At 40.0% G+C, this 14,570-nt stretch overlaps 2 protein-coding genes across 2 annotated transcripts in view; one reads left to right on the plus strand and one right to left on the minus strand.

Moving 5' to 3' along the window:
• The first annotated feature begins 575 nt into the window (after positions 1–575).
• Positions 576–4,993, plus strand: LOC108270427 (uncharacterized). Its single transcript, XM_017477120.3, has 6 exons — positions 576–825; positions 940–976; positions 2,266–2,462; positions 2,711–4,268; positions 4,420–4,498; positions 4,835–4,993. Exons 1-6 carry the CDS (start codon positions 719–721, stop codon positions 4,954–4,956), a joined length of 2,100 nt encoding a protein of 699 aa, XP_017332609.1. The 5' UTR covers positions 576–718; the 3' UTR covers positions 4,957–4,993.
• Positions 4,994–8,403: 3,410 nt separating this feature from the next.
• Positions 8,404–14,570, minus strand: part of pygb (phosphorylase, glycogen; brain) — a 21,111-nt gene continuing 14,944 nt past the window's right edge. The window contains exons 13-20 of the mRNA XM_017476381.3: positions 13,345–13,446; positions 13,078–13,225; positions 12,482–12,540; positions 12,105–12,246; positions 11,315–11,522; positions 10,730–10,864; positions 10,552–10,618; positions 8,404–9,732 (exon numbers count right to left, since the gene is read on the minus strand). Coding sequence (XP_017331870.2) covers positions 9,580–9,732; positions 10,552–10,618; positions 10,730–10,864; positions 11,315–11,522; positions 12,105–12,246; positions 12,482–12,540; positions 13,078–13,225; positions 13,345–13,446 — 1,014 coding nt within the window. The 3' untranslated portion in view covers positions 8,404–9,579. The remainder of the gene's footprint in view (positions 9,733–10,551; positions 10,619–10,729; positions 10,865–11,314; positions 11,523–12,104; positions 12,247–12,481; positions 12,541–13,077; positions 13,226–13,344; positions 13,447–14,570) is intronic.

The raw sequence follows: 14,570 nt of genomic DNA on the forward strand, positions 1-14,570 counted from the left end.
GTTGACTTGTGTTTTGGGGGGAAAAAAACTGCATATTGAATTCTATTGTTGTTGTTATTGTTGTCGCCTGAGGTTATTTGTTTGTTTACGGAAGTTGGTGAGGAACAACGAATTAACACACAGAACTGAAGGAGGGTGTACTTTCTGTTCCCCGTGACTGTATATTTTGTATATATGCTTGTGTGACCTATTTCTTTCTAGGCAAGAAATATCTTTTTTAATATATTTTATTTATTTATTTATTTTTAACATATTTCGTTTAAAAGGTCGGTGCTTCCAGTTGTGTGACTAGGAAGGACATCTTTTAAAAGAGTAGACTTTATTTCCTGAAGGATTTTAGGTAATAGATGTTGAATAACTATTTAAAAAGCCCTTTTTCTGATATTCCAGTATGTGTCTCACGAAATTCTCTACAAAAGCAGAAATTCACCATGTGGATTTAACCTCTCAGTAACTCAATCAGTGCCTTCATCATCTTTAATGGAAATGTTGTTGTTTTCCTGCACGGAATATTTCTGATGTTGCTGGGCGCCTCGGTGACATCACAGCAGGAGTTGGTTCTAAATTCTAAATTTCTAAATTCTATTTCTAGACACTTAAACACAGCCGCTGCTGAACCACTTACATTATTGTACATTGGTTACCGAGCTACTAAAACTGCGGCACCTAAACTGATTCGAACTTGTCTTGTCCTCAACAGATTAGCGATAAGAAGAAAATGGATCAGTCTGGAACACGTGAATCTTCCTTTCCAGCCTTCCAGAGCCGTCAGGCCCTGATGGTCTTTAGGGACATTTTGGACACCGTTCTTCATCTGAGTGATGAGTAGGTTGATGTTTTTTTTCCTCCTAATTTTTATGCCTAAGCTACATAAAATTGAATTCTTTCACACATTAATAGACAATGAATAAATCATTAACTTTGTGAATTCTATATAAGGGAATGGAAGACTTTGACTGAGGACATGACGCATCAGGTAAGAAGCTAACGTGTCCCGATTTGATAATTTCTCGTATAAAACATAAACCTGCCGACAGTTACAGTTTTTACTTGTTAAATAAACAACATGGCATCAGTGGGTTAGTCCTAAATTAAAGGACTAACCCCTCCTGCCCCAACAGCAGCCAAATAATGACAGAAGATAAGTCAGTGTGTTTGTCATTTATACACACACTTATATAAACTCATCAGCTGCTCTCTGTTATAAAAATACATACTAAATTGTCAGCTGTAAAGACATTAAATTGCTCACTTATGCTTTCTTTATTCAGTTACAAATTTGTGTATGAATTTTCAGTCAGATTTACAGGTTTACATTGCCCTGACTGTGAGTCATTTGCAGTGTGATGATGTCTTGCTCAGGACTTTCCATATTTCTCTGGGTGAACACTGAAACTGCTGGGCCATCGAGGTTGATCGTCATCAAACCTGAAACAATAACAGCAGACCTCTTGCTAGTCATAATGATATATAGTAACACTTAATTATTTCTAAACAGAGGTCATGACCACTAAAATCTACAGAGATAGACCAATTATATCTGAGTAAAATTAGCTTTATATAATCATGTCATAGTTTCCTATGTACACATTAACTAGATTTTAGATCTTTCAACCGGGGTTATAGAGACCGTGTTAAATTCAATTTTTCACTTCAATTTTATTTGTATAGCACTTTTTTACAATAGACATTGTCTCAAAGCAGCTTTACAGAAATATCAACATGAATAAAACACTAGGAACATGAGTGAGACCCAGTAAATGGCACAATGCTACAGTCCAGGAGTTCTTACAGGATCGTTTTTGACCAAAGTTGGCTCCTTCAACAATTAGGGTCTAAGTGGCCGCCATTTTGGTCAGTCACACCCCTATTGATGGAGCCTCTGTGACAGGCCATACCCTCAGTATGATGGAGTGGGTATACTCATTTCCACAGCGTGAAGCTCACGCAATGTTGAGTTCCCCTTGAAAGGGAACGTCTGGGTTACACATGTAACCCTTTTCCCAGAGAAGGGAATGAGACGTTTCGTGGCTTTATCATACTTGAGTATGCCTGTAAATTGCGTCTGTGCTTCAGACAAAGAGAAGCTGATGACATGGTTTACAGGCACCCTTTTATAGTCACGCAACGCACAATATGCCACGTCACCTGACCACGGCAGGCTTATAAACAGGCGTGATTTTACACAGACTCACGCAACATCTCGTTCCCTTCTCAGGGACGTATTCCTAACCTGTTTTCTTTGTTTCTGTGTCGTTTAAACAGTACACGAAACAGAAGTTTGTATCTCTCTGCACCGAAATCGTGACGTCCATGTCGGAGTCCGTCATCGGGAAGATGATGCCGGATCTCATCGAACGTTTCGGGATTGAATCGGTTCTCCGTGCAAAAGCTAAGCTGAAGGAAAAGGATGAATGTGAATCAAGGAGCCGTTCTGCAACACCGAGCTGCTCAGGTCAAAGGTAAACCCATGTACCGTATAACAACCTGTATATAAACACTCACAACTTTGAACTCTAACAGTCAAGTGTCAGTGTCCACTGTTAATATTCAGTGATGAACTTTACTCTGCTGTTTAAGTGACTAAAATTGAAGTGATTTTCTAAGAACTACTTCTATTTTATTGCTATAAATATTGTGTTGAGAGTACCTTTTATTCTGATTATTTATTTCGATGGATGACTTTTGCATCAATTTTCTCTCATTCCAGTCTACCAGAAGACTCCTCTGATTTGGTACAGAACTCCATTCAAACAGCCATCACTAAAATCAAAGCTGCAATGCAGGAGGCAATCCGGAGGGTCGCATCAGGGAAAAAGATAAAGACCGGGGCTAATAAGATATTCAAGTCACTCAAAAAGATCTCTCGTAAGTCTCATGTTAAGCTTGAATCTGGCGATTCAGTGCAGCTCAAAAACAGGGCTACGTGGGATGTGAGTGATCTGCTGGTGAAACATTTTTCACGTGTTTTAAAAAGTTTGGACCCCAGCGTAGTGACGACTTCTGATGCCAAGGAAATGATTGAAATAGTGGTCAGTGGTTTAGTCAGTGCTGCTGAGGAAAAAGATGATGATCGTGTCAGTCCAGTTTATATCGCGAAAAATGGCCGTGTTCGTGAAGCACGTAAAAACGCACGTGTTTTAGCAAATCTAATAGCTGAACCTTTCTTCAAATCAAACAGAGCAGGAGGTTTTGTCAGGACCTGTTCCTCAGATTCTCTTTTTGAGACTGCAGGGACTGAGGTCAACACCGTAAATTCCATCCCCTCCCATTCCGAGACAATTTACACTTTCGCAGAGGAGTCCACCGAGTGCTTGCCTTCGTTCATAGGAAGTCCTGTGAAACCAGATTTCTCAGCAGAGTCAAAGAAAGGTGATGATGCCGCTGTCATTCCGATTTCCGTTATAGATGATGGCCATGTTCACCAAATAACAGATCAAAACAAGCCTTTGTTCAAAAAAGGAAAGGACACAGTACTTGAGTCCAACATGTGCTTGTCAAAATGTGTGCAGAAACAAAGCTCTAAACGTCCACCTCTGCCATGGTCTAATGAAGGTGCTTCATGCAGTTCTTCTGAAGTCATTTCATGCGCAGGTGCAGAACATGAAGCAGAAAAAAACATCTTGGACAGACCAGCTGGCCGCCTATCGCCTTTGTTTAAAGGAAGCCCTGAGAACCCAGATTTCTCAGCAGAGTCAAAGAAAGATGATGATCGTGGTATTCTGATTGACATCACAGGCGACGCCAGTGCTCCCGAAAGAACAGCTGAAAATGAACTTTTGTTAAAACAAAAAAAAAACACAGTACGTGAGAAAGCAAACGTCTTAACAAATCTAAAAGCTAAAGTTTTCTTCAAATCAAACAGAGCGGGACGTTTTGGCAGGACCTGTCCCTCAGATTCGCTTCATGAGACTGCAGGGACTGAGGTCAACACTATAAATTCCATCCCTCACTATTCCAAGAACAACACTTTTTCAGAGTCCAAAAGGTGCTTGCCCAAATGTGTGCTGAAACCACGCCCTGAACGTCCACCTCTGCCAAGGCCTAAACAAGGTGCTTCATGCAGTACTCCTGAAGTCATTTCAGGCTCAGGTGCAGAACATGAAGCAGAAAAAAAAATACTGGACAGACCAGCTGAAAAGGACACTGTACGTGAGCAAGCAGATTCCCTTCGTGAGACAGCAGGGACTATAAGTCATGGCGGCTCTGCAGTCTGGTTTGACATTATTCTGGAGAAAAACCCACCCATAAACTGCTGTGACTTTAAGGTATGAAGGATTTCCGTCTTTTAGAATGAAAAAGTAATTTTGTAACATTATAAACAAACGTTGATAATTTAGGTTTCTCAGTTCATTTATCGCTGCAGAGGCCAGTTTCTGTTTTTTGATTTCTCCTTTTATCTTGATAAATCTTTTCTAGAAAGAGAACAATGGCCGTGCAGATATTCTGAAAGTCAGTGAGCAGCCCACCGGTTCCACCAAGGAAGACCTTCCCATGAGTAAGTCGTTAAAATAACACTGCACTGAAATTTTTCCTAATCCTCAGTGACCTCCTTTATACCTGATGACTTCTTTTATAGAAAAGTCTCATGAAATTCACACATAAATAATAACTTCATAATTCATTCACGTGTAGTTTAAACACCTTTTTCACATGTAGGGCATGTTTGTTGTATTTTCACGTGCGTTGTTTCAGCACGATGGTGGTTTCATTCATCAGATGTTATTTTCTCACAAGATCCATTCCAATCCTTCATTTAATGATCTGATAATCATCTAAAAAAGCAGTTTTTGTCGTTTTGCTATATAACTCGGCTTCATCTTATATTTTCCAGCTTCACACGGTGAATCAAACGGCTCCAGGCGCTTCAGGAATTTCCGCAAACGACTGACCAGGAGCTTCTCCCGCATCTACAGAGCCTGTACCAGCTGCGGCAGAGATCAATCCACTCTCTAACCCTGCAGAAATGATAAATAAAGTTGAGGTCATTGAATGCTGCTGATGATGTGTGTGATATTGCCTGTCAGACTGAATGCTCAAGAATGAAGAACACCAACTCTACAACCTCAATCTCTCCACTGTCTCCTTTGTGCAAGAAATATACAGTGTGCTCCAAAATCTGAGACCACATTAAACATCTGGGAATCTTTTTTTTGTTTTCTTTTTTTTTTTTTTTTTTAAAGTTGTACAATGTGCATGTGCTCAGATGACAGTCAGGTGGCGCTTCTCAACTCATAAGAGCAGCAGCTCTATTCAGAGACTCTCGGCTTGTCCAGTTCCTCACCCTGTCATGAAGAGTAAACGGGTTATGAGAAAATAATTTATGACTTTTCCACCTCGCAGTTGAATATTTTAAGTTATTAAATTATATTATATTAATTTTTAAATAATTTTATTATATTTTAAGTTACGATGAGTGTTTGACACACAAGTCCCCATGAATGAGCTGTTACTATAGGAATGATAACATATTAGAATGAGAGCATTAAAAATGAATCAACATTTTCTGAGAATATTTTTGCTGCAATTCTTTTCATGAAATCGCTCTTAATTGTTAGAATTTCTATGGATTACAAGTTTGCGTTGTCTAGCTATACCTCAAGCTGCTATTGCTAGCAATAAGCGAAGGTCTATCACCACACATGACTGCCCTAACCTCTGCCTGTCTGCCTGTGAAACGTGGGATGAAGGGCAAAGAAGACAAAGGGGAACGTTTTGGATTTGGTGTGTGGACTTCATGATGATACTAGCAGATAGGACTGAAATGAGGTCCATGACTGGACATTCGCCTCTGCCCCATCTCACATTTCAGAAGGGCCATTTGAGACATGGCTCTGTCCCTCAAGGGGATAAAAGGCAGATGAGAAAACATGGCAACGAGAGAAGAAGGGCATGAGGGAAAGAGTTCGTGGCCCCAGGCTGTAGCTCATTTCTCTCCGAGTTCCCGCGGGCAGTGAACAAGTGGACAATCCCATCAAGAGAACAGGACCCATTTTAGAAAGGACCGAGGTCTCGACTCCACTTCTTTATCTGCTCTGTGGATGAAATGTGGCATTAAAATGCTTGTCAGGCCCTCTGGCACCGGCATGTGTACAGATTGTGCCAACACACAGCCTCATTTAGACATCAGAGATCCGTCATGGTTGGAGAGGTGTGTTTCCAAGGATGTACGTGACATGCTGACATCACACACAACCTGGTGTGCTGAATTTTAATTTCAATTACAGAGGTATGTTAACAGGTATTTCATGTTGATAAGACCTTTCCTATCCTTTTTTAGAAAGCTTACATTAAGTCTGTATAAACATTTTCTGTAATATGCTGGTATGGAAATCTCAGTGTCAAGGCAAAAACTGCTCTGTCCAAAATAGTGAAGGTCAGCAGTAAAATCCTAGGTGTCCAGCAAAGAACTCTCAGTGATCTGTACAGCACACAGTGCGGAAAGCTGAACCTATCCTAATCAGTACCCATCCCCTTCACTCTGAGTTTCAGATCCTACCTTCTGGCTCCCGGTTTAGAGTCCCCCCTGTAAAGTGCAATAGATATTCATTTATTCCTAATGCTGTTTCCCTTCTTAATTCAGGCAAGGGGGATGGTTTAGGTTTAGGTTAGTTTGGTTAGTATAGTAGTGATATTTTTCTTATATATATATATATATTTTTTATTAGTAGTAGTAGTATTTTATTGTCTTGTATGTATGAATGCATGTCTTTCCATAAAAACAATTGCCCTGAAGTGAAGTGAAGGTCCATCATACGTTAGCCCTCTACTGCATGAATTATTACATTTACATAAATAAAAATGATTTTATAGATTTTTATTACTTGGGTAACAATATGCAATGGTGGAAATTATCATATAGTCAAAAATAACATGTATGAGATTACAATTCCAATTACTGTAACCTTTATTTATTACTGAATTTATTACTGTATAAATTCCAGAGTGTTTTGCCACCTAGTAAGCATGTAAACGTTATATCTCCTAGAAAGGAATAACAGCTGTAAAAAATGATGTGGAGGGATTTATTCACACAAAATACATACAGAAATAAGATCCAAACCTGTTTTCATCGTTCTCTTAATTCTTTTTCTCTCGAAACATAAAAATTTAGAAAATACGGTGCAATTGCGAAATGTCGGAAATTACAACAGTTTCTGATCATTTGAACGTGAAAGAATGCATCCATACTATTAGAGAAGCCATCGGGAGCAACTTGGGGTTTGGTGTCTTGCCCAAGGACACATTCGTTATGTGGAGTCACGTGGGCCGGGAATCGAACCGCCGACCCTACGATTAGTGGACAACCCGCTCTACCACCTGAACCACAACCACCCATACAGCCTCTAATACAGTGAAGGCAGTGCATTTTTTGACTAGAACAAAATGAATGACACTTACTTCCCTAAAACCTTCATTAATGCACGTAAAAAAAACCACGCATGCATCTAATCAAGCTCACCGGTCCAGTCCACGGCTTTGAAAGTTACCGCGGTCCTGAGAAGTCGATTCATCTCCGGGAATCATTTAATTTGAACATAAATGAATCGGTTTATTTATTTGAAGTTCTCTTAGATGTGCGGTCCCATGATATTTTAGATTAGATTAGATTCAACTTTATCGTCATTAAGCAGAGTACAAGTACAGAGCTAACAAACTTTATATACGTTTTTCATGTCAATGTGGACGATTACAGGCGTTTTTACATCCGAGCAGTGAAAGTCAGATTACTCACCGGTTTTGACTCGTTTGAATCACTTCGTTCAGTGAGAGAAACGACTTAAAAGGCCGTTCATCGGTTTCCACAGATATTCACATATTCCAGGGTTCAGTGTAATCGGGTGAATCGTACAGGAAACTGTATTAATTTGTCGTCTCACACACCTTAACAGGACTATGCGAGTCAATTTATCTAACGGACACCTGAGGTAATAACTGTTAGTCGTCCAAGGTACGTCATAATGTTAGTCTGTATGCTATATGAAGTAAAGAAACAGTCTTTAGGGCTGTGTTGTCTCAACAGTTGGGTTAGTGGTCAGAAGGTCAGGGGTTCAAGCCCCAGGACTGCCAGGCTGACACTGTTGGGCCCTTCAGCAAGGCGCTGAACCCTCTCTGCTGCAAGGGCGCTGTATAATGGCTGCGGTCTGACCCCAAAATCCCAAAAGCACCGACACACAAGAGCAACATCTGTACATCTGGATGTTCAAAAGGCTGTTATTACTCCTTCCCTCATTTAATTCTAACTAATTAGCTTTATCAAACAACTAATATAGTCAATAATTATGATACGCCTGTATTTTAATAAAGACAGGCGACAAGCGACAATAAATTGTGTGTGGAATTATACGCTTTAACATCTCTGGGTTTGTCCTCATGAATCGACACACACTCCACCACTGCATGGATCTTTTCAACATCTTTATTCTTTCAATGGAACACAAATGCGTCAAATATTTCAGACAGTGCTCGGGTAAAGGGTGTAAAAACACAATGGGATCGAATACACAAAAACAAAAATCCATTAAGACACACGTACATGTACATTATTCAAAATATATCATTTTCACAAGAGGCCTGTTGATATACTGTATACACACACGCACACTGAAGCTGGATGCACAAACACGTCCCTGATTTTAATACAAAAATGTTTTGCTCCCCTTCTAATGTTCCCATGGATTTACTTTCTGCTGTTTAGATGCCTTTACATTTGAAGCTTTTATGAGAACAGTGTAAACAACCGTGTAACTCTGGATTTATGAAAGGTTTAAATGAAGATTAGCGAGCGTCTCCGTTAGCTAAGTGCGGTGCAATTAAATAGCGCTCTGGAGAAAAGTGCTGAATCATTAACATTAGAATCTATAATTATTCTGCTTAGAAAATGAATAGGGACAGATGTTACGTATGATGGATCACTGACGACAGCATCCATGCTAATCACGACAACAGCTACAGTAGCATCTCCTAATTGCTAACTGTGCTAAACGAGATCCAAAATGTAAGCGTCAAGATATGCTAAGTGCTAACCAATACACATGATCTAAAGTGCTAATCGCTATCTGTGCTAAGTAGCATAATTGCTAGCCGAGCTAAATAGGTTCTAGTAGCAGTTGCTAGGTCACAATTTAATGCAATTTTTTCCCCCATTTTACCTTTTGTAGAATTGCATACAGTAGGCACACACACACACACAAAAGTACAGTTTTCACTCAGAGAAAGTTCTAGTCCTAACTTGTGTGAATAAAACTGTCCCTAAATTTCACAATACACAAGATTTGAAATTATGTCCTTTCTAGCTTCCAGGCACAACAATATTACGTGAATAGAACAGTGTATTTCACTCAGATCAGATGGATAAGGCACGAAAAGCTGGTGGGTTTTAAATGTTACATATGCATAGTATTAAAGAAGAGAGGGGAAAGAATTGGCATGGCCTTTTGAGACAGATTGAGGATCTTTCCTTTTTCATACGATCATAACCTCGTGACCAAACTCAACCCATCACACCTACAGTGTTAAAGTATGAAGGAACAGAGTATGTAGCGAGTCACTGGCACAAACCAGTGTGTAAGACCCACTTCAGTCTCGTGGTTCATTGGGCGGTGGGATCTTCAGATCTGTAGGCTCCACCCCCCAGATCTCACGTGCGTACTCGGAGATGGTGCGATCGCTGGAGAATTTTCCAGAGCAGGCGATGTTTCTGATCACCTTCTTGGTCCATTCTTTAGGGTTCTGCAAAATCAAAAGATGAGAACGAAGCAATTATTAGCCAATTATTAGTAGCCAATCAATCACAGACCATTTTTCCTGATCAGTCACCAATCACAGACCATTTTTCATGATCAGTAGCCATTCACAGACCATTTTTCATGATCAGTAGCCAATCACAGACCATTCTTCGTGATCAGTAGCCAATCACGGACCATTTTTCCTGATCAGTAGCCAATCACGGACCATTTTTCCTGATCAGTAGCCAATCACAAACCATTTTTCCTGATCAGTAGCCAATCACAAACCATTTTTCATGATCAGTAGCCAATCACAAACCATTTTTCATGATCAGTAGCCAATCACAAACCATTTTTCATGATCAGTAGCCAATCACAAACCATTTTTCATGATCCGTAGCCAATCACAAACCATTTTTCATGATCAGTAGCCAATCACAAACCATTTTTCATGATCAGTAGCCAATCACGGACCATTTTTCCTGATCAGTCGCCAATCACAAACCATTTTTCCTGATCAGTAGCCAATCACAAACCATTTTTCATGATCAGTAGCCAATCAGACCATTTTTCATGATCAGTAGCCAATTACAGACCATTCTTCATGATCAGTAGCCAATCACGGACCATTCTTCGTGATCGGTAGCCAATCACAGACCATTCTTCGTGATCAGTAGCCAATCACAGACCATTTTTACAAGATCAGTACCCAACCAAAAAGTATGCATTTCGGTTAAATTACTTGCACATTTTTGAAGTAGACATGGAATATTACACACTTCTGTAGTGTGTGCACACATGTAAAAGGCTCTGCTCCACTCACCCTGTAGAGGTTGTTGACCTTCTCCTGACAGCTGATATATGCCTCATAATCTGCAAATACCTTGAAACTGAGGGGAAAAGAGCATTAGACTTAAACTTAGAATAAAGGGCTCCTCAAAGGTTCTGCTTTCTAAGCAGTTCTACTTGAACATTTTACTATAGGAGCTCCGCCAATGTACCGGTCATGATCCATCAACATGTTGACGACATCCTTGAACATCTCTGGCTCATTGGGGCTGAAGTGTCCTGTGTAGATCTGATCAATCACCTGTCTGAGCTCCGGCAAGCGGTCATAGTACTCACGAGCGTTGTAGCTACACACACACAGAAAATCAAAAACCAAGTATTAATACACAACTGAAGTTAAGCAAACCTATTAAAAGACTATGAGAGTTAAAATATCGGTTTTTGTGTCACTTAATTTATCAAAAAATGTATTATTAGTTTAACTTTATACTTAATTCAGACCATACTATTAACTCGAGCTTAATCTATGTACAGAAAAATTTTACAGACACACTACGTCAGCCCCAAGTACAGACGGTTAAGGTCATGGGTCACGCTGCAAGGTAAGTGAACAAGGTATCGGTGCAAAAATTTTAAATCAGACCGAAGCTTCGTTAAACACTAGGATCACTGATCTGAACATTACACCTACTGTGTATACTCAACGTCTTATAGATTCTCATGTCCAAATCACAGCTTTTAGGTTTCTTGATTAAAAATGGATTTTCTCTCCCTCTCGCTTCCCCCCCCTCCCTCACCCTTTGCGGTCCAGGGCCTCCACGTCCTCCACCCTCATTCCGAAGATGAAGAGGTTCTCCTCTCCCGCCTCCTCAGCCATCTCCACGTTTGCACCGTCCATGGTGCCGATGGTGAGGGCGCCGTTCAGCATGAACTTCATGTTACCTGTTCCGGAAGCTTCTGTGCCGGCAGTGGAGATCTGCTCGGACAGGTCTGCTGCTGGGATCACTGAACCACAAACATCAGCACACTCTCGTTCATATGGGTGATGTAGAGAAGGCAAGAACATGGCATAACCTCCCTTCACTCATTCATTTATTTATAATGCACTTTACAAGTAAGAGAAAACAAATCCATCACTGCTAAATGTACATTATTTCCTAGAGCTGGCATCAATCTAATACACAAACGGTGGACTGGATATCAAATCATATATACACGAGATTTGATCCTGTAACAAATGGAAACGCTTCGAATCGGGGGAGAACACGTTACTGGAAATGTTTACCTACAAAGACACTTAATTGTATTCTATATACACACACACACACACACACACACACACACACACTTTTTATTTGTTTTTCTGCTTATGTGCTTCAGTTTCTTGTCTTATTAACTTTCAGAAAAAGTAAACAGTTTGGTGACAGAAAAACTCTTTATAGCTGCTTATAATATAGATATAAGTAACTAACCTGTTTAGTGTATATTCCCCAACATTAAATATAACTATTAATCGATAAGAAGTATGAAAAAAAAATGTTATAAAAATGGAATTCATCGTCTATAGACTGTAGGACTACAGCGCACCTTTTTCAGCCAGTGAGACTTTGTAGTTCTCCAGGAAGATCACCTTCAGCCGGTCGCCCACCACCGGGTCTTTATTGACCACGTCCGCCACCGAGGTGATCAGCTTAATGATCATTTTAGCCATCTGGTACCCAGGCGCTGCCTGCAGGGGGCAGTACAGAGGAGAAATAGTGAGTCAAAGACCTCTGATGTAATCACTCTGTGTTACAATACTGAATTTTACACACACGTTTCGACTTCCCCTTGATGTTTTGAGGAAGTATGGCCACATAAGAGTACTTTTTTTTTTTTTTAAGCCTTTCTCTTCCCTTTATATTTTCACTAAATACAAGACAGCATACATTCGGTTTATACAGTGAGCTACACGGAGGACCCACCTTGCCCCCGATCATGACCGTTCTGGGCACAAACTTCTTACTCGGCTCCTTTCTGATCCCTGTAAAAGACAAAACGGCATTACAGTTAGCTCAAAATTTGGAAGAAATATAAACAAACATTTGCGCTTTTAATAAGCGCACACTACATTTTGGGACTATACATAGTGATTCGTTTCTCACTCACTATTTTTTTTATTTTACGGAGTGGACAAAATGTTTGTAATATTTTTTTTTTCCCCATCAGAAAACCATTTTACCTTACAGCGGTTATTGTTATTGCATGAAACACGAGGAATAATTTCACTGTTAGCTTTTAAAGCAGACATAAATGCCAAAGAAAATCAGCCGAAGCATTTTAAACGATCATATAATAAAAAAAAAAAAAAACATCTTGCCGAATTTTTTGCAAACCTGTGTGCATTTGCTCAAGCGATTGCGTTCCTGAAGGTCTATTTCGTAACAGCTTAAAGTTTTTTTTTTAAATAAGTGTTGCCAAAGAAGCCATTATTTTCAAACATTGTTAAATTTCCGCCTTCACTGTAGAAGCTTGTAGTACACTGCCACCTACTGGACATGTATAGAGTGCGCGTATTTACGGTTATAGTAGGTGATGATGTGCAGGCAGTTCAGCAGTTGTCGCTTGTACTCGTGGATCCTCTTCACCTGAATGTCAAAGATGGACTCTGGATTGATCTGAACTTTGTACGTCATCTCCAGATACGCGGCTAACTTCAGCTTGTTCTCCTATAAGACACATATACAAACATTTACACACACACAGAATCGAGATGCATTTAAGAATCATCCCCTCCTGCCCCCTCCCTTACCCCTAGGTTAAACATACTTTATATACATCCACTGACCTGTTTGACGTTTGCCACGTCTCTGATGAACACGTCGTTATCAATGTAGTCCAGCAGCTTCCTCAGCTCGTACAGGTCCTTCAGGAAATCCTCACCGATTTTCTGTACACACAACCCCACACTTTACCTTTAACACTGTTTAACATCATTAAAAACACGACTCACAGCACAGAGGCGGAGAAAAACTATCCAGCAAATACAGAAAGACTCGTTTGCGAAGACAAAACGACATTAGTGTAGAAAAGGGGGGTCAAAAGACTGACAGAAGAATATTACTATTTTATTTATAATAATATTACAGATATTACCAAGCTGTCATTTTATTATCTCTGGGCAGCTCAGTTAAATTGATCCATTTAAGCGAGACGTTTTAAGTGAGAAAGCCCATACCGAGACATGAATCCAAACAGCATGGAGCATCTTTTTTTTTTTTTAACCATCAAATCAAGCTTTAGAAGAGAAATCATTAGTATAATTAAGGTTTAAATGCATCAGAGCAGTGGTTCTCAACCTGGGGGGTGCGGAGAGAAAACAACAAAAACTAAAAACTCCACAGACAGGGCATCATTTAGGTACTCGGTGCATTTTATTGCTTTTCACATAGAATGTGTATAAATGAAAAACCCCGCGTTCCCTCTCCCTCTGTATTTTCTTCTTGCTGGGGAGAGGCGGAGCTTATCCAGCTGTTAGTGCAGACCAGTGTTGCCAACTTAGCGACTTTTCAGACCCCCACAAAAAAAAAACGCTCTGCGACAAATCTAGCGACTTTTTGGACAAACCTTAGCGACTTTCCAAATATCACCAGTTCTGTCCTGCAAGCGCGAGGTCTTTCTTTCCCGCTGCACTGTCACCTCTCTCCGCGTCTGCTCCGTTCAGTGAGGGGCCGAGAGCCGGAGATTTAACGATGTCGTGGATAACGAGACGCGCCCTTCGTCCCGATTTACATCATTCACTTCACGTGCGAATGTTTTTAGAACGCAAGACGAACGGAATGCGACATGTTTTACATATAGTAAAATATGTTTTACATATACAAAATAGTCCGCGTTATTACAGCATAGTTCTCTTGTTCAAAGTAGTCCTGGTGTTCAGAATCATTTTAGATCATTCATGTTCCATATCCGTCCGTTATATAGTTTAATACAAGTCATCAAAGTTATGAAAAGTAATTGAAAAAAGTACAAAAACACAAAAGCAAAAAAATAAATAAAATGTACATCTATCTA

The sequence above is a fragment of the Ictalurus punctatus genome, chromosome 9 (assembly GCF_001660625.3).
Source record: "Ictalurus punctatus breed USDA103 chromosome 9, Coco_2.0, whole genome shotgun sequence".
Taxonomy (NCBI): Eukaryota; Metazoa; Chordata; class Actinopteri; order Siluriformes; family Ictaluridae; genus Ictalurus; species Ictalurus punctatus.

What these genes read in the sequence shown, in the direction of transcription:
- LOC108270427 (XM_017477120.3), top strand. Translation starts at nt 719, where the DNA reads ATGGATCAGTCTGGAACACGTGAATCTTCCTTTCCAGCCTTCCAGAGC. An exon ending in CCGAGCTGCTCAGGTCAAAG is followed by an intron (nt 2,463 to 2,710) that starts GTAAACCCATGT and finishes CTCTCATTCCAG; the next exon opens with TCTACCAGAAGACTCCTCTG. An exon ending in CAAGGAAGACCTTCCCATGA is followed by an intron (nt 4,499 to 4,834) that starts GTAAGTCGTTAA and finishes TATATTTTCCAG; the next exon opens with CTTCACACGGTGAATCAAAC.